The sequence below is a fragment of the Podarcis bocagei genome (assembly GCF_964188305.1).
Source record: "Podarcis bocagei genome assembly, chromosome: 14".
Classification (NCBI taxonomy): domain Eukaryota; kingdom Metazoa; phylum Chordata; class Lepidosauria; order Squamata; family Lacertidae; genus Podarcis; species Podarcis bocagei.
In genome coordinates, this window is record NC_138139.1 from 36634077 (window position 1) to 36653285 (window position 19209).

At 46.5% G+C, this 19209-nt stretch overlaps 1 protein-coding gene across 1 annotated transcript in view; it reads left to right on the forward strand.

The window, feature by feature from the left end:
- Window positions 1–5109: 5109 nt before the first annotated feature.
- SEPTIN12 (septin 12) overlaps window positions 5110–19209 on the forward strand; it is a 73360-nt gene continuing 59260 nt past the window's right edge. Inside the window, exons 1-2 of the mRNA XM_081170407.1 lie at window positions 5110–5190; window positions 5320–5457. Of these exons, the coding sequence (XP_081026533.1) occupies window positions 5403–5457 (55 nt within the window). The 5' untranslated portion in view covers window positions 5110–5190; window positions 5320–5402. The remainder of the gene's footprint in view (window positions 5191–5319; window positions 5458–19209) is intronic.

The following is a 19209-nucleotide window of genomic DNA, read 5'->3' on the forward strand; positions in this document are numbered from 1 at the left end:
ACTTATTATGCTTTTAGTGTTTCCAAAAGCACATATGCTTGAGCAATTCCTTGAACTGTGCCCCCCACCCTGACTGGGATTTATTGGGGGTTCATTGTGTAACAAGTTCTTGACACAATAATAAGAGCATTTAATTGGGGGGGGGGGTTACCAGCAATATCTTGGGAGCCACAGGTTCCCCAGCACTCATCGGGGGTGTCAAGAAAGGGCATCTAATGGCTGTTTGGGTTTTTTTAAAGCATTGTTTACATTTTTACTGCCAAGGAATGGAAGAGGTGCTTGTGAAATTTTTCTGCCTCTGTTGCCAAAATAACTTGGCTGACCTGTCTTGGGTAACGTGCACCTTCCTTGAGTGGGGGGCAGGAGCAGGAGTGGTCCTCCTTCGCTGTTCTGTCTCAGGTAGCAAAATATATTGGGTTCGTCCTGAACAGCAGCTGGGGGGGGGCATTTGGCAATAAAATGGTGCAGAGGAGGCTGAACCCCCTTTCCCTTCTGCTATGGTCCCAACCCATATAGCTTTCCCCCTCACCTTGCAGCTGCCTTTTGTTAAAAATAAAAAGAGGCCAAAAATCCATTTATGGCATTAAGGCTCCCTCTAGTTTATTGCTCCAATATTTAGCTTCTGGAGGCTGTTGGAAGTGGGGTGAAGCCAGAATGATGACTATGATTGGAATTCATGTTAGGGGGCACCTCCAGGAAACCTGTTTATTCATCATGATTTGCTTACCCAAAGTTTACGTGGATGTCAGACTATGTTTTCTCCTTATGGAGCATTTGTTGTGACTTGTTTTCAAGGCAGTGATACGACAACGAGCATAGATCCTGACTTGCTTATGGGGTGTTTACATATCTTCCCATTAATTGTTTGTCCACCCGGCAATTTTCTGTGCATTGCCTTGTCATTTTCCTAGCTGCAAAAAAGCCTGTTGTGTTGCTGTTTTATGACGGAACTTGGTTGAGTTTTTCCTGGAGTGCCTGCTGTGCGGAAATCCAGCTAGGGGTGCCAACCGACCCAACAAAACCCAGCTTGAACTGCTTTTCTGCCTTCAGCAACAGCTTGACCTGCAACCGTAGCTGGTTGACTGACCAAACCCAAAGAGTACTCATTAATGGTTCCTTGTTATCCTGGGGAAAAGTGACAAGTGGGGTGCCGCAGGGTTCTGTCCTCGGCCCGTTGTTGTTTAACATCTTTATAAATGACTTGGGTGAAGGAATTGAGGGGATGCTCATCAAACTAGCAGATGACACCAAACTGGGAGGGGTAGCTAATGCCACAGAAGACAGAATCAGAATTCAAAATGACCGTAACAGATTGGAGAACTGGGTGCAAGCTAACAAAATGAATTTCAATAGGGGCAAATGTAAGGTTCTGCACTCAGGCAGGAAGAACCAGATGCACAAATATAGGATGGGGGTCACCTGGCTTACTAGCAGTACATGTGAAAAGGATATTGGGATGTGGGTGGACCACAAGCTTCACATGAGTCAACAGTGTGATGCAGTAGCAAAAAAACCTAATGCTATTCTAAGCTGCATCAACAGAAGTATAGTGTCCAGATCAAGGGAAATAATAGTGCCACTCTATTCTGCCTTAGTCAGACCACACTTGGAATACTGAGTCCAATTCTGGGCACCACAATTTAAGACAAGCTGGAATGTGTGCAGAGGAGGGCAACCAAGATGATCAAGGCACGTAGGGGTCAGCAAACCTTTTCAGTAGGGGGCCGGTCCACTGTCCCTTGGACCTTATGGGGGGCCAGACTATATGGGGGGGTGAACGAATTCCTATGCCCCACAAATAACCCAGAGATACATTTTAAATAAAAGGACACATTCTACTCATGTAAAAACACGCTGATTCCCAGACAGTCCGTGGGCCAGATTTAGAAGGCGATTGGGCCAGATCTGGTCCCCAGGCCTTAGTTTGCCTACCCATGATCAAGGGTCTGGAAACTAAGCCTTATGAGGAAAGCTTAAAGGAGCTAGGTGAGTTTAGCCTGGAAAAGTGGAGACTGAGAGGAGATATGATAGCCATCTTCAAATATCTTAAGGGCTGTCACATGGAGGACGGGGGAAGCTTGTTTTCTCCTGCTCTGGAGGGTAGGACTCGAACCAATGGCTTCAAGTTGCAAGAAAGGAGATTCCCACAAAACATTCAGAAAAACTTTCTGACAGTAACAGCTGTTCAGCCATGGAACAAACTCCCACAAGAGGTGGTGGCCTCTCCTTCCTTGGAGGTTTTTAAACAGAGGCTGGATGGCCATCTGTCACGAATGCTTTAGCTGAGATTCCTGCATTGCAGGGGGGTTGGACTAGATGACCCCTGGGGTCCCTTCCAACTATGATTCAAGGATTCTATAAAAACCCACATTTTGCAGGTGAATCAAAGCAAATGGCAGCTGAGTTTTTCATGGATTACCATTTGCTCCGATTCACTTTTAAAATGTGGGTTTTCCCATGGAAAGTGCTGGGACAAAAAGAAAAAGAAAAAAGAGAGACCTGGAAAGCCCTGACTTGTGCCTAGAAACAGCACAAAAGGAAGTGCGGATGAGCTCTGAGCTGCTGTTAAAAGCACCCCAGCAATTAGTGGCTTGGGAGATTTAATCAGGAGGAAATGTTCTTTTAAAAACCTTCCTGCATTGCATTGCATTGCATTCTTGTGATTTGGGGCCCTTGAAGTTGTTGTTAATAATAATATTTATTAAGTTTTCCATTTTAACAATCCAATAAAAACCACATTAAAAACATTCCAAATTATAAAATAATCAAACAATCCAAATATTATGCCAAATTATAAATCTTTGGTTGGCTTCCCATGCTCTGAGGTCGGGGAATGATGATTATCTCACATTTGTGCTGCTTCTCTTAATTAGTCCAGGTAGTTCCAATAAATCAATCCAATGTTAATCCTTCATTTATTTTTAATAGCCTCTGAGTTCGTCTGGCAAGCGAGTTAAACCAATACAGTATGTTTCTGTGTGGGTGTTTATTTTCTTTTGTTGTTGTTGTTGTTGTTCCATCAGGAATCCTGATCATGGAACCTCCGATCTAACTGTGCTCAAAGGAGGCTTTTCATGCATGGATTTTGATCAGGGTGTTGTAGATTGAGTCGAGACATATTAATCAATTCATCATGCCAGTTTCAGCCCATCTATTAGATAATCGGTTAAGTCGCAGCAAAGAAACAATTTATAGTCTGCACGAGGAATGCTCCTGCTGTTTTCTGTTTGCGGAATAATTTTGTGGAATAGCGATGGACTGAAAAAAAGAAGAAATAATAAAGCTTCTACTTAAATAATAATAACCAGTCGATTCATTGTGCATCAGTTTACAAAATAGCAAAACCAACCCAGAAGCACATTTTCTATGGTTTTAGAGCAGGGGTAGGGAACCTCTGTCTCTTAAGACACTGTTGGACTATAACTTGCATCATCCTGATGACTAGCTGTGTTTGGTCAGGGCTGGTGAAATCCAGTAATATCACTGTCCTTGTTTTGGATGAAGTGAGCATGCAGAGTCATAAGTATTGTGCTGTCTTCAGCTAAGTCCTGCTCAGAGTAGAACCACTGAAATAAAGGGACCTAAGTTAATCCTGCCCATTACTTTCAATGCATCTACTCTAAGTAGGCTTAACATGGCATACAACCCATTGTCTTAAACAGAGGCATCCTACCTACTTGTTTGTAAAAAGGACAATGATGCCTTTGTTAAAACAGTGCTAGCCAACTGCAGTTTTTATAAGTGCTTGAATTAAAAATAATCATTTTATAGCAGGTTAAAAGGCAGTGGGGTGGTTTTTTTTCTTTTTAATTTTTTAATTAAAATAAAATCATCACAACAGAAACAGTTCCTCTTTATATGTAAACATGAAATATAAATATAATGTCATAATATGTATCTGCACGGGGAAAAGTCAGTTATGAGTTAAAGTGCATTGTATACATATTAGGTGTCCTTGGCTCCTATGGTTCTATTTTGTTTTAAGCAGAATGTCAAATTATATGATTGAAAATCATATCTAAGGTTGAACTTTGTCCTGGGATTTTTTCATTCCCATAATGAACAAGCAGACTTCATTTTTCAAAGCCATGTTCTGCTCCCAGTGCTTTATGCCATTCACTTTCATCCGATTCCAAGATGTCATCTGCTTTGATAGACCTAAAGTTTTAAATTGATTTGTATAACTGATTTTAAACAGTGCAGCCCTAATTTTTCTGCAAAGGTGTGTGTTGTTCCTTGTGCATGTGCTTCTGGGGACACATCCAGAGAGTAGTAAACATGCCCAGGGCCTTGTTTGCACATGAATGCTCATCCTTTGACTTCAGTCCTAAGTGGTGATCAGCATTTGGGTGGTTTGAGCTCTGAGCTGCCACCCTCCAAAATGAAACTCTTCTATATTACTGGGACAGGATGCTTTTCTCAGTGGTGCCTACTCACACCTTTAGCTGCCTGTCACGGGGCATGTGACCCAGTCGACCCTATCACGGTGTGGGCGTGGGTTAGTTAGGGTTGCCACGTTTCCTCTCTGGCTCTGCTCCTCTGCTTTTAAGAGCTGCCCTGGCATACAGCTCTGCAAACTCGTTCTCTGGCGTTCTCTCTCTCTCTCTCTCTCTCTCTCTCTCTCTCTCTCTCTCTGTGTGTGTGTAAAAGTGTCACCTGCTCAACTTCTCTTTTGTAGGCCAGCTGCTTAAAAGCGCAGGAGCGGAGCTTATAAGAAAAAATTGGCAACCTTTGTTGGAAACGGGCCAGTCGTGTGCAGCTGCAGCTGGAGGAGCTGGTGGCCTCAGTGGCTGAGGCTGGTGAACCCTATAAAAATAAGCAAACAGGGAGCGCTCTGGCCCAGCGCAGCTGCCTTTTGCAGCTTCTCTAAAGCGGTAGACCCACCTCCTTCGCCACCCCTTTCCTCTCTCCCTCTGTCTTCTTCCTTGCCTGCCAAAAGCAGCTCGGAGTCGAGGCTGGCGTCCCCTCCACCCCTCCCGCCCTTCTCCACTTTCTCCCCTCCCCTCGTCTCCTCTTTCCCCCACAAGGAAAGCACAGCCAAGCCCGTTCAGCCAATGTGATCCCCGGAAGGGTTTAGCTGGGGGTGGGGTGGGGAGGGGGCTTTCTGGGGTGGGGGGTGGAGAGAGAGAAGGAAAGTCAGTCTCTTTCCTCTTGCACTCTCTTTCCGAAGTAGAAGCTCAGAGCCTGGAGGTGAGTGTGGGTGCCGCAAAGCCTGAGAACTGGGGAAGAAATAGTAATAATAGTAATAATGATAATAATGCTGCCCCAACACACACCCCTTTCCCCACCATCCCAGATCTCTTTTCTTTTTCTTTGCAGAGAGGAGGCAATTCTGGCGACACACGAGGACTGAGCCGGCCACCCTCCTCGTCCCAGGACCAAGCTGCCTGCCTGAAGGCAAGATGTCCCAGCTGTCTGTCAAAGAACATCTGGATGGGATTCTCTCTGACTTTGAAGGTAGGGCCAAGGGACCCAGGCGTCCGGGCAAAGAAGTGTCACTCTCTCGCCCTCCCCATCCATATGGTTCCTGCTAAGAGGGGGCGGGTTACAGTTCCAGAAGGCAGGGGGGTGCCTCGCTTTCCTGGAAAACTTGCGAGAGAGTGAAAGAGAGAGATGCACCAAATGTTAAAGTGTGGGTGGTGGCAGATCTGGGTCTGTGAAATCCAGGAAACTTGGTGCTATAAGCTTGGTGCTATTTCTAATCCTCTTTTCAGAGGAGTTTGGTGCTTAATTTATTTTTAAAAAGAGAAAAGTTGGGTGAAAGTTGACCGCACAGTCACACCCTGGGCTGTGTGTAACCATGATTTTGCAGAATGCCGTATCGGGTGCTGGAAACAGCCACCTGCGCATTTCCATATTCTATAAGGTTTCTAGTCCTCATGCCTGCAAAGACATCATTGAAAGTGTGTGGATGGAATAATATTTCAAGTGGGTGTGTGGGTGTGTGCTTTGGAGCCCTTTATAGATCCTTCCCTCCCCTCTACACCTGGTGCTTACAAAATCAGACGAAATTATGCAAACCAGTATACCTTATCCCAAGATGCAAATTGCATAAATTGTGTAGGATACAAGTTTCAGCTTTCTTGGTGTAGAATTTGGACGCCGAGTTCAAATGTGTTAAATGTAGAGTGCACGGTCTCCTGGTCAAAATCCAAAGCTGCCCTCTACTGAGCCAGTATTCTCTACACTGACTGGCAGCAGCTCTCCAGTGTCTCCAACAGAGGATGGGGCTTTCCCTGCAGGAACTATGTAAAAAAAAAAAAGGTTATTTGGGTACTCCAGCCAGAGTTCAGATTTGCTCATTTAGCAAGCCAGTGAAACAAGGACTCGAACAGAACCAGCGATAAACACCGCAGACTCAAGATTGCAGTTGAAACGAATCAGTCGGTTTATTGATGTGCGGTGCTTCATTCAAAGCATCTTATCTTCACATGGAAGATAATGACATTCTGAACTCTGAATCAGATACAACCACATAATGCAATATAGAGTTGGGATTGCATGAGAATAGCATTATAGTAGCGCTAACAAAACAATCCATCAGATTCTGCTATCTGCTATCCTAACTGAAGATTTGGACCCCTGATGTTCTCTAGCCCATCGCACCGTGTCATGGAATTTCTACGTTCCGTAGTATATTCTCATTTCTGTGTTTTGCAACTTACTTAGCGTTTTGGAATAAAGTTCATGGTTACCCAGCCAGCTGGGGGTTGGGGTGTGGGAATCACGTGAAGAAGAACTGAACAGATTCCAAGCAGAGAGAGGCAGAGGCAGATTCCTCTGAACATATTTTATATTAATCAGGAAGAGGATCAGGAGGCTGGAATTTTCCACCATTCATGTCAATCTCAATGTGCATGTAGGTGAACCCTCTTTTAGAGACAGACCAAGGCTGAGGAACCTATTTCAGCTGAAGGTGCCATTCCTTTCTGGACAACCTCCCCAGGGCTTCATACCAGTGGTGGGTGGGGCTAAAGGCAAAAGTAGGCCGAGCAATGGATGTTAATTTTTACGTTTGTGTTTGTGTCTAAGAAGTTGGCCGGTTGCTTGTTCTGAATGGGGTTGTACCTTCTCGTATAGGAGGGCAGCAGGTGGGCAGTCTGGGAATTGCTTCTGGACATAGCCTTTGTCCTCTGAGACTATAGGGAGGGGTGCTGGAGAATTTTGATGGAAAGGGAAGCGAAAGCTGCCGGTATTTGCTTATTCATCCCATGACTGAAATGGAGATCAGTCCAGTGAAAACAATTGGTTGTTGGTGTTGATGATCTGCAACAGATACATAATGATTGCATTGCACTAAAACGAATGGTGTGGCATAAGAATTAATTACATAAAATTCTGCCACAGCAGACAGTAAGATGAGTAGTGCAGGTTTTGTTGGAAGCCAGGCTTCAGAGGAATGGAGACAGCCTTTAAATGTGAACTGAATTGAATTTCTTCCCTAGACCTGGTTGTGCTCACGTCCTACTTGGGCTATCTGGCTGGCCACTGTGAGAACAGAGTGCTGGACTAGAGGGCCTTTGGCCTGATCTGGCAACCAGGATCTTCTGGTGGTCTTCCTCCCATCTGCCCTTGTACCATCTCACTCCCCTTCCCACAGCTTGACTTGGCCCAGCGCCAGGTGTTTAGATTGAAAGCTTTCGGGCAGGGACCTTGTCTTCCCATGCTAGCTAAAGCACCGTGCACATACAGAGTTCCATAGGGATAAATGCATATAATACTTGGGAACACCATGTTGGATGGTTGGTGCATCTAGCTCGGTATCGTCTAGACCGACCGACAGCAGTTCTCCAGGGTTTCAGAGCGGGTTTTTTTCTGGAGGTGTTGGAGATTGAATGTTGCATCCGACATTCCCTTGTGGACAACCTTCTGGAAGCCCACAGCAGATAGGCCACACAGGTAGGCCAGAGACAAAAGTGGGCGGGGCAAAGAATACAATAATAATAAATAATATTTTTTTATTTATACCCTGCCCTCCCCGACAGGGGCTCAGGGCGGCTAACACCAGTAAAATTACAATAAAAACATAATGGGGGGCAGTTTAAAATACAGGTTAAAAATACAATTTAAAATGCAGCCTCATTTTAATAATAGCCCATAGATCAAAGCCATAAGGGGAGGGAAACATAAGGGTCAGACTGAGTCCAAACCAAAGGCCAGGTGGAACAGCTCTGTCTTGCAGGCCCTGCGGAAAGATCCCACAGGGCCCTAGTCTCTTGTGACAGAGTGTTCCACCAAGTTAGGGCCAGAACTGAAAAGGCCCTGGCCCTAGTTGAGACAATTCTTCTGTCTGTACAGTGTGCTACATTCAGCCATGCAAATGTCAAGAGGTTCCTCCATGTGCTCTTGCTTCTCTACCCAGGCAAGCAAGAGGCATTGTCCCAGCTAGCCACTCAAGGAAGGACCATGAGCAGAGATGGGTGTGACCCGTGGGAGACTCCCAATAACCGGATACAAATGGCTGAATCCAGCCCCTGGGTCAGAGGTTCCCCCCTCCCCACCAAAACTGCACAATACTCAGTATAGATCCAGTGGACTTAATTCACTGAAAGCTAGCTATGCTCCAGCTCCACTGTTGGAGGCAACGTACCAGTTGCTGGAATTCACAAGTGGGGAGACACTGTTCCTCTGCCCAGGTCCAGTTTGCAGACTTGAACACTGAAATCAGGATGCTAGATCAGATGGGCCTGACGCTTTTTAGCTCATTAGTTTCAGCAGGTCTACTCTGAGTTTGATGCCTTAGTTTGATTCAGCCTTGAACTTGGAATCTTCTGCTTGCAAAGCAAAGTCTCCACCATTGAGCTATGGCCTCTCCCATAACTGGATGATGAAGATAATGATTATGATTCCCTAAATGATGATGACCGCCAGGGCTGTCTCATTCCTTGTCATGGCTGTCTCATCCATTGTCACGATCTCAGCCGAGCCTTTGGCTTTGTCGAAAGCAGCAAAGTCAGGTTTAAACCTCTGCAAATATAGAGTGAGTGCGCGTTAATCAGAAGAAAATTTGGCCTGGTGAGTGTGTGAAATATATGATGCCTCTGTGTACTTTAATGTGTTTGTATAAGGGATTTCGATATGCCAAGGGCCCTTTGGGTGTGTACTTTAAAGATGGAATTTGTGAAAAACTCCTGCAGTAGAATCCCACCCCCAACCACCTCCGTTTTCTTGCTTCCACCGTTCCTGAAAGAAATATATTCGCCCCACCTCTCTTTGGCCCAGATGAAAATGAGCTCTGCCCAACCCAAATATCAGGGACCATCGCCCTCTGCCCATCTTGATCGATCAGATATTTGGGCACCTGTGTTGGAAACACCCACATGAGTTGGGCAAAAGGACTTCTTCACACAGCACATAGCTGGACTCTGGAATTCAATCCCACCAGGAGTGATGGCTACTCACTTGGATGGCTTCTCAGAGGATTAGATGAAGCTGTAGAGGCTACGTCTACCAGGGGCTACTGGTCATGGTGGCTAAATGTTCTTTCTCCCCTTTCAGAGGCACTCCAAAATGCCATTTACTGGGAACCACAAGTGGGAAGCCGGCTGTTGCATTCAGGTCCTGCCTACAGACTCCCCATAGGCATCACCATGAAAACAGGATGCTGGGTTTGATGCCCCATTGGCCTGATCCTGCTGGCTATGAGATATAAAACCATGCTAGTCAGTCAGTGGAGGCAGAACTGAGGGAGGCAGATCAACAGTTGGACTCTGTGTAGAGACTTGGTGAATCAGCCCATTTTGGTTCCTCACCTTTTCCCAATCTTAAATTCAGTTTTCCACAGCAGTTTGAAATTTATTTGTTTTTTTATATAGTCCTAATGAAAATTAATCAGCACTTCAGTGCGGACTTCCTCTAATACACCCATTTGTATATGCAGTTTTGACTACGTGCTAATCCACAATTACTTTTCCTCCACTTTTTCCAGGCATGGTCCACAAGTTATATCTCTGTCTGGGTGTGCTTTTTCCCCTCCAAAACTTTCCTTGCAAAAATCTGCTCTTTAGAGCTCAATCAGAGCAAACAGCAATCTGCAGAAAAGCCAAATTGGCATTTGCTCCGATTCAGCTTTACTGAGCAGGTTTTTGTGGGGAAAGCTCGGTTGGGTGGGGGGGCACTAAAACACAAAGCATTAAACCTCAGCCTGGAAGGAGTGAAGGAAAGAGTATGGATAAGCCCAAATACCTGCAAAGCAATTTCCCCTAATATAATTCATTTTTGTATGTTAGTTTCAGAACTATGTGCATGTTCTGTGCACATTTTACCTTAGCATATGTATATTCATATGCATTGCTGGAGAGCTGCATTGCAAAATTTGGAGGAGTGTGAATTTCAAAAGATAGCTGAGTTTAGGTTTTGGGTCTCATTTTGGAAAGTGCAAATTAGGTATGTTCTCCTTTATAAATGAGCTGAATCAAATTTCTCCCCCATCCCTAACTTAGTGCAAGGCATTTTCTTATGGGGGACTAGACGTGATAATTAAGTAGAACCTCCTCATTTCAAGGCAGTATATCTTTGAGTTCCTGAAACCGGGTAGACCGGCTACTTTCATGCTGTGCCTGTTTGATCTCTGGAATCATCTGGTTGTCTACTTTGGGAGACAAGATATGTGTGACTTGATGGACTTTAGGTCTCCGTGAAGCAGGAACAAGGGTGGCCTAGAGAGAGTTCTGAGGGCCAGATAGGAAGGTCTAGAGGGCTGTATTCAGCTCCCAGGACTGAACTTCCCTACCCTGATATAGCTATTAATGGGATGGAATGGAACCTCGAGAGCCAGCATGGTGTAGTGGTTTGAGTGTCAGACCAGGACCTGGGAGACCAGGGTTCAAATCCCCCCTTCGCCATGAAATTCACTGGGTGACCTTGGGCCTCTCAGCCTAACCTACCTCACAGGGTTGTTGTGGGAGTTAAACTGGGAGAGGGAGAGCCATATATACCACCTAGAGCTCCTTGGGGGAAATAAATACTGCTTGGCACAATAATAATAAATAATAATAAAATTTTATTTATATCCCGCCCTCCCCAGCCGAAGCCGGGCTCAGAGCGGCTAACAACAATAAAAGTAACACAACAATTAGACTAGGGCTGCACATACACCATACATTTAAAGATTCCCCCTAAAAAACCCATAATCCTGGGAACTGTAGTTTAAGGCTGCTGGGAATTGTAGCTCCACAAGCAATAAAACTACCGTTTCCAGCATTATTGCATGATTGCTTTAGATGGCTGGTGTGTACACAACCCAAATGACTCCCAAGATCCCTTCCAACCACATAATTCTACGAAAACCCTTGCACAGAACAGAGGATTCTGGTCTGGGTTGTTGGCAGTGAGCAACAGTGGTGTGTTTGGCAGGCAGCCACTCTGGAGAGCAGCTGTTTGCACACACTGGGCTGAAACGCAGGTAATTAACCCAGCCCCACCATAGCATTAAGATACCGAATTATCCTGAAGAGTCTCCACAGTGTGTGTTGGGAGGAGGGGGAGACAGCCTGTGTGCTCACAGAGAGCCTACAATAACCAGCTTGTCTCTGTTAAGACAGGAAGGGGGGCGAGAGGGAGGGAGTGGGTTAGGGAGAGAGAGAGAAAGAAGGCAGAAAAGCAAAAGAACAAGCGGCTTCCAATTACCAGCTGTTGCTGTCGCAGTGTCTCCACTTCAGCATTTCACAGATTGTAATTAAGGAAAGTTTTGGAGCGGAGAGAGCGGAGGCTTGCAGGCAGGGCTTCTGCGGTGCTTAGATTACAAGAATTGTTCAGGGCATGGCAAAGCACAGAACAGCAAGCCCTCTTTGAGAGGGGATCCGTGGGTTAGGATGATGGGGGCAGACTCATGGTGAGCATGGCTAGACAAAATGGTTGGAAGGGAACTCCTGAGGTTTTCACACAATAGTCCAAGTATCAAAAATTGTGGAAATAAACAGGAGGCAAAAAGGGATCTGGGGAGGCGTGCAAGTCTACCAATGGGTATCAGCTACGACCATTATCTTGCGCTCAGGTCCTTTTTGTGGACTTCCCAGAAAAGGCATCTTCTTGGCCACTGTGAGAACTCGGCGCTGCACTAGATGGGCTCTTCTTATGATCTTACATGCACACACAAAGTCCAGGGTTGTCACCTTTATTTTCTGGCCCTGCTCCTGTGCCTTTTTCAGCAGGCAGGTGCTCCAAAAGGTAGCAGTTTTTCCTGACATCGAGCAAACGATGGGCAAACCAACCCCAAAGATCAGGGGAGTGGAGGGACTCAACCCCCCTCTTCCCACAAACACATTTTAAAAGGCTGTGGAATATTAATCAGCCCAAAGGCCTGGGTTAAGAGGAAGTATGGATAAGCCGATAGCCATGGCCACCAACTTGGATGGCTTTAAGAGAGTGGTGAGACAAATTCACAGAGAATAAGGCTGCCCATGGCTACTAGTCATCATGGCTACATTCTGTGTCCAAGATCAGAGGCGGCATGCCTCTAAATATCAGCTGCTGCTGAACAACCGGAAAAGTGGACTGTTCTGCTCATGCCCTGCCTGCTATCTTTCCTTGAAGCTTCCTCCATTGCCAGAGGTCATTTGCCTCTGAATACCAGTCGCTGGGAATCACAAGTGGAGAGAGGCTGACTGGCCACTGTGAGAACAGGATGTTGGACTAAGTGGCTCTAGCAGAGCTCTTCTTGTATTAATCTTTGGTTTTCACCATGGCTACATGAAAGAGGACAGGCTGTGCCCAACAGGCTCTGATCTAATCTGGGATCTGCTGGAGGAAACAGCTGACTGCCATTTCCCCCAAACACAGGGCTCCGTGGAAGAGTATAGGAAGAGAGGAAGCAGTCAGAACATTGGTTCATCTAGTTCAGTATTCTCTACAGTGATTGGTAGAGGATTGGTAGTGGTAGCTATCTGCCAATCTCCCATTCGCACCACCCTTCTGAGTAATACCCCTCCCCACCTTCTCACTATATAGAAGGATCTGGCAACTTCTGTTTCAGTGTATCTGAAGAAGTGTGCATGCACACGAAAGCTCATACCAAGAACTAACTTAGTTGGTCTTTAAGGTGCTACTGGAAGGAATTTTTTTATTTTGACTATGGCAGACCAACACGGCTACCTATCTGTAACTGGTAGTGGATGGTTTTGGACAGGAATCTCTCCCAGCCCAGCCTGGAAGTGCTGGGGATTGCATCTGGGACCTTCTGCATGGGAGGCTGTTGCTCTGCCTGAGTCTTGTGGCCCCACACTGCAGGGGTTTGTGTGGTGGTATAGAATGGTGTTTTCTCAGCCTTCCCCTTCCACAAATGTGCGATATGGTGTCAGAAGTACCACTATAGTTTCTGGCTATGAGTTAGTGGAGTGCAAAGTGCTTTAAATTGAGCCATCTTTCTCTCCCCTAATTTTTTTTTTAATGCAAGATTTTAGTCCTTGGCTGTAAAGGTGTGTTTGAAAGTGTGTGAGTTTTAACCAGGCATTGCCCACACACTTTGAGAAGGCTAGAAGCCGTAGCCCTGAGGACTAAAAAACCTTTCTTCTCAAGAAGCTGAGTTCTGCACCCACTGCATTCTCATTCTGCATTTTCCTCTGCTCCTGGAGAACTGTGAACACACTTTGCCATGAGTTTCAAGGAGCGTGTATGTGGGCGATCCCGTTGAGCTGATGTACAGACTTCCTTTCCCCCTGGCTGCTGTGGATCACGGCAACCATGTGGGGGCAGGAAAAGGAGACGGGTTGGGGGAAGGCATCCCATCTAGAAATCCTTTGCTCACCAAGCGCGAGCAAGTGTGTGCAATGCTGTTATTGCTTCCAAAGGAATGCACCCACACCTATAATTACTGGCATTAACCTTTCAGCCATCAGTCCTCTCCATTGCTAGGGAAGCCACATTCCAGAGATTGGGTTGCATTCACTGGGTCAGGCCAGAACGAGTACAAAACAACAACAACAACAACAACAACAAATCTCAGTTCTGGATGGGTTGCAGAGGAGTAGAGGAATAGCTGCTGTTAAATGCACAATTTCTCGGGGCCAGATTACTGCTACTGCTAGTGATAATAATAATAATTTATAATAATAATAATTTATTATTTATACCCCACCCATCTGGCTGGGTTTTTTTTGCCCTACCTGTATCAGCTCCAGAAACAGCCTCTGTCACCACACAAGCAGCAGCAGTGGCCATCAATGTAGGGACAGACCAACCATTACTTTTCTGCACCCCAATTCTGTTCCTGAAGATGGTCGGGAAGGATTGCATGGAGAGAAAGAGAGAAAAGCAGTTGTGTTGTTTGTCCATGGGTGGTGGTGGTTTGAGAGCTCAGTGGCAGAAACATCTGGCCTCTGACAGTGGAGCAGCAGTGGCTGGTGGCCTTTGGGAATACTAGGGCAGAAGGCAGAGAGTTCAAGAGGAAGGAAAGCCAGAGCCAATAACCAGCAGAGGCAGCCCCTGACTGGTTGCAAGCAAAAAGGCAGGGAAGTGGGAAGAGGCTAAAGCTGATGGGGCGCTGGCCCCATTTGCCCTCATGGACTAACCTCCAATGCAGTGGAGGTGCAAAACGACACTTGAAGAAGGTGCAAAGCAGGGCTGGTGAGCGATGTGACCTGGATAAATTGGGTGCAGACTGGGAATAATCCCAGGAGCATTCAGCTCCTGGATCTGAGGTTCCCGTTGGAGTATTTCACAGATAAATAAAACAGGAACACTCCTGTAACACCCCAAAAACCCACATCTCAGCTCTCGGCCTGCTTTGCTTCCCTCTGCTTTTCTTCACTGACACAGCCATATTCATTTAACTCTGCAGTTAGGAACATAGAACAGTGCCTTTATATTGAGTGAGATCACTGGTTCATCTAGTTCAGTATTGCTTGCACTGACTGGTAGCAGCTTTCTGGGGATTGAGACTGGAATCTCTCCAAGCCCAACTTGGGATAGGCCAGGGATTGAACTTGGGTCCTTATGCATGCCAGACAGATGCTCTGTCCCTGAGCCTTGGCTCTTCCCCATCCTGCAATGGAGCCGGGCGGTTGCAGGGTTTAGAAAGGCTGTTTTGGTTGGCGCCCAGTCCTGAGAGGCGGCTGGATTGACACGCACGCTGCGTGAGTGTCCGGCACGAGAGGTTGAGGTGCCCCCTGGCCGTCCAAGTCAGCCTTTTGATTCCGTGTTGACAATGACAAAGTGCTTTGTGCCACCCCCTCTGCCTAGTTCAGGGGTCAGCGCAGAGTCGACAGGGGCTTGACCTCTGAGGGCAGTGCAGGGCAAAGTGCAGAAATGGATTCCTCTCCTCGCCCCGAGGGAGGTAGTAAATGTTATCGTTTATAATGGACACTCCAGCCGAGCAGGTAGAGGCAAAGGTGGCTAGAGGAGGGGAACAAAAAGAAAGAAATGGTTTTCTTGACATTCCTACAGGAGAAGGCTTGTAGCTCAATGGTAAGAGCATCTGCTTTGGATGCAGAAGGTCCCAGGTTCAATCCCTGGCATCTCTAGGTAGAGCCAGGAGAGACTCCTTACCTGAGACCCTGAGGAGCTGCTGCCAGTCAGTATAGACAGTATTGGGGTAGATGCACCATTGGTGTTATTCAGCATACTAGAGGGCTGCAGCTGAGTGTTAGGACACCTGCTTTGCATGCAGAAGGTCTCTGGTGTTCCTATGCTGCTAGGCAAGTAGGAATCTCCTCCAGACCACCAGACACACAGGGTTGTTTCCAATGTTAGTCCTACTCAGAGTAGGCCCATTAAACTTAATGGTCATTATTAATTTAGATTCAGTGGGTCTAGTCGAGTAGAAGTTAGGTACAACACAGAGGAGCTTTTTTTAAAAAAAAATCTATTACAAATCACTAACATAAACTTGCTTCAGACGTTCGTTGTCGATTTATCTGGGTTCTTGTAGTCTTTCTTATTTTTTGCAAAGCCGAGGCTACAATTCTACACATGTTGGCCTGGGAACAAGACTCATTCAGCTCATACATATGGGCAATATTTCTTGTTTGGGGTTGGGTTGTTGTGGCGGGGGCTTGTGGAAGGTGGAGGAAATCTTTGGGTGGTGCCAATAAATTGGAATAGTCAAACATTAGCTTGGGACGTTTTAGCTTAGAGAAAAGGAAAGTTAAGAGGAGACACGGTAGAAATTTATGAAATGTACACATGGCATGGGAAAAGTGGATAGAGAAGAGTTTTGCTCCCTCTCCGATAAGCCTGGATCTTGTGGCGATCCATCGGGACAGATAAAAGAAAAACCTTCATCGTGCAATGCATAGTTAATCTATGGAACTCTCTGCCACAGGAGGCAGTGGTGGTTGCCAACTTGGATGGCTTTAAAAAAGGGTTAGCCAAATTCATGGAGGAGAGGGCTTATCAAAGGCAGCAATGCTTCTGAATACCAGTTGCAGGAAGCCTCAGGAGAGTTGGGTGCTCTTGGGCTCAGATCCTGCTTGCTTGTGGCCCACAGGCATCTGAGAACAGGATGCTGGACTAGATAGGCCAGCATGCTCTTAAGTTTCCTTTGCCTTCCTGCCTAAGCAAAGCTCCTTCCTTCCTCACCAGGTGGCTGGTTCCTAGGTGAGACCTGGCAGCGCACATTCCAGGCCCAGCCAGTATTCATTTAGCAGTCCCTTGGGCTTGTTGGAGCAAGCTCTCACGCCTGCTTGACTCCAATAGGAAACCCCTCTTGTGCCCTTCCTTCCAGGTGGAACCTCACCTTCTCTTTGATTAGCTTGGAAGATCCACTTTCACCTCCAAAAGCCACAGGGCTGGCGAGGAAGTAGATCAGCTGCAGAGACACCTGCATGTACCTCGGTGAGCCTTCGGTGAGCTTGTCAGGCCAGTGATCCCTCCAGCATATAATTGAACCCATGTGGCTGATGAACTGAGGCAGAGGGGATTCTCTAGGACAGAGATTGCTCCAGAGCTGGGAGTGTGTTGGGAATGAGGAGTATCTGTCCTATCAAGCCAGAAAGTGAGGGAGAGTACAGTGGTACCTCGGGTTAAGAACTTAATTTGTTCTGGAGGTCCGTTCTTAACCTAAGGATGAGGATGAGACTAAGGATGAGGCAGCTTGCAGGCAGTGCCACCCCCGCCCCCTGGGCACACTGCAAGCAAGATGGCAGGCAGGTGGGAGGCTGACTTGGGGCAGAGTGCGGTTGGTCAGGCAGTGCCCCATTCATCACAATCAGGCAAGCTTCTACCACTTAAGAGTTTTGTATCTTTGAAACTGGGCTTGGACCAGTTTCCTCTGTAAAGTAGGAGACACGGCCACCTTTCATGAGAATGAATACTTAAACTACACTCCCTCTTTGGTTATTTAACTTATACAGTGGTACCTCAGGTTAAGTACTTTATTCGTTCTGGAGGTCCGTTCTTAACCTGAAACTGTTCTTAACCTGAGGTACCACTTTAGCTAATGGGGCCTCCCGCTGCCCCCGCGCAATTTCTGTTCTCATCCTGAGGTAAAGTTCTTAACCTGAGGTACTATTTCTGGGTTAGCGGAGTCTGTAACCTGAAGCGTCTGTAACCTGAAGCGTCTGTAACCCAAGGTACCACTGTAGGTTTCAAGAAGGACTGTGGGGCTTGCTAGCTGCTGTTTCCAGCCTCTGCCATCAGTGCTGGTTCTGACTTCTAAAAAGTCTGTTGCAGAAAAGTCCAGCAGTGAGTGCTTGCCATTCCTTTAGCACAATTTATTTCATAAAGTTTATACACTGCTTGAACGTAAAACAGGAAAACACTAAAAAGAGTTGCAGTGTTAAAACCACCTCAGTCCACAAAGCTCACTGGATACCCAATAAACTGTAGTAAAAGGCGCAAGGAGATAGGATAATAATATATTAAGGATGGAATAACAAATAAAGTGAATAACGCAATAGTAACAAAAATAATAGTAGGTAAAGAAGATTGCACACGGGTGGAGGGAAGTACTGGGCTGTGAGGGAGGGAGGTGAAGGGATTAACTGAAATTGTTAAAGATTGGTATAGGACTTAAGAGATTTAAATGTTCATAAAGATTCTGTAAGGAAAGCAGAAAGCAGCAAGAAATATCAAGTAAAGGTATCGGAGAGGAGATCAGTGTAAATGAAAACATGAGACTTACGGTTTTGTTACATATGATTTTATTTTGGAGTTGTCTGTTTATTTTGGAGTTGTTTGTTGTAAAGAATGTATATTATGTGAATAAAATAATAAAGGACCATCAGAGGCTGATACCGAAGAAGTAGAACGGGGGAAAATAAATAAATAAATAAACTGTAGTGTATACACAGCCTAAGGGACACGGGTGGCACTGTGGGTTAAACCACAGAGCCTAGGACTTGCCGATCAGAAGGTCGGCGGTTCAAATCCCTGTGACGGGGTGAGCTCCCATTGCTCGGTTCCTGCTCTGCCAACCTAGCAGTTCAAAAGCACGTCAAAGTGCAAGTAGATAAATAGGTACCGCTCAGGCGGGAAGGTAAACAGCGTTTCCATGCGCTGCTCTGGTTTGCCAGAAGCAGCTTAGTCATGCTTGCCACATGACCCAGAAGCTGTACCCCGGCTCCCTCAGCCAATAAAGCGAGATGAGCGCTGCAACCCCAGAGTCATCCGTGACTGGACCTAACGGTCAGGGGTCCCTTTACCTTTATACACAGCCTAACGTCTCTTTGAAAGGTTCTTAACCAACTTTGCTGCCTTGGGGAATCCTTCTGTTCCTACTGCTGAATGGGACCAATATATCTGCCCCCCAAGTCCAGCCCTGATGGTGCCACTGCCTTCCACAGCCTGGGAGGAAATACATTGCTGGCTTTACTGAAGTTTAGCTGCATCTTCTCCAATCCATTGTTTGTTTAGGGTATACAGTCCTGTCTCTCCTGCCTCCAGCAGGCAGTGGCGTTCCCATCCCCACCAGAGAGAATTCAAGCAGCCTGGCAAAAAAGGCAGCATCACATTTCAGAAGCTGTCAGCGGCGCTGACGGATGGCTGGAGTCCCCTTGGGCTAGGATGCTGGCATCGCCAGACACCAGCTGGCGCTTCAAACACTGCGCCCGGGAAGCCCTGGCGCTTTGAGGGTGTAGCCCTCTCCATCCCTGAGGCTCTGGGTGGCTTGTAATTGGAAAGTGCATACCAAGAGGGCAGCACATGGGGCCCTTCAGCTTAGAGAAAAGGGCAAGGAGAGGCGACGTGATGGAAGGTTATAGAATTATGCCTGGCATGGAGGAAGCGGGCAGAGTGAAGTTTTCCCCTCTCTCTCACAGCACTAGAACTCATGGG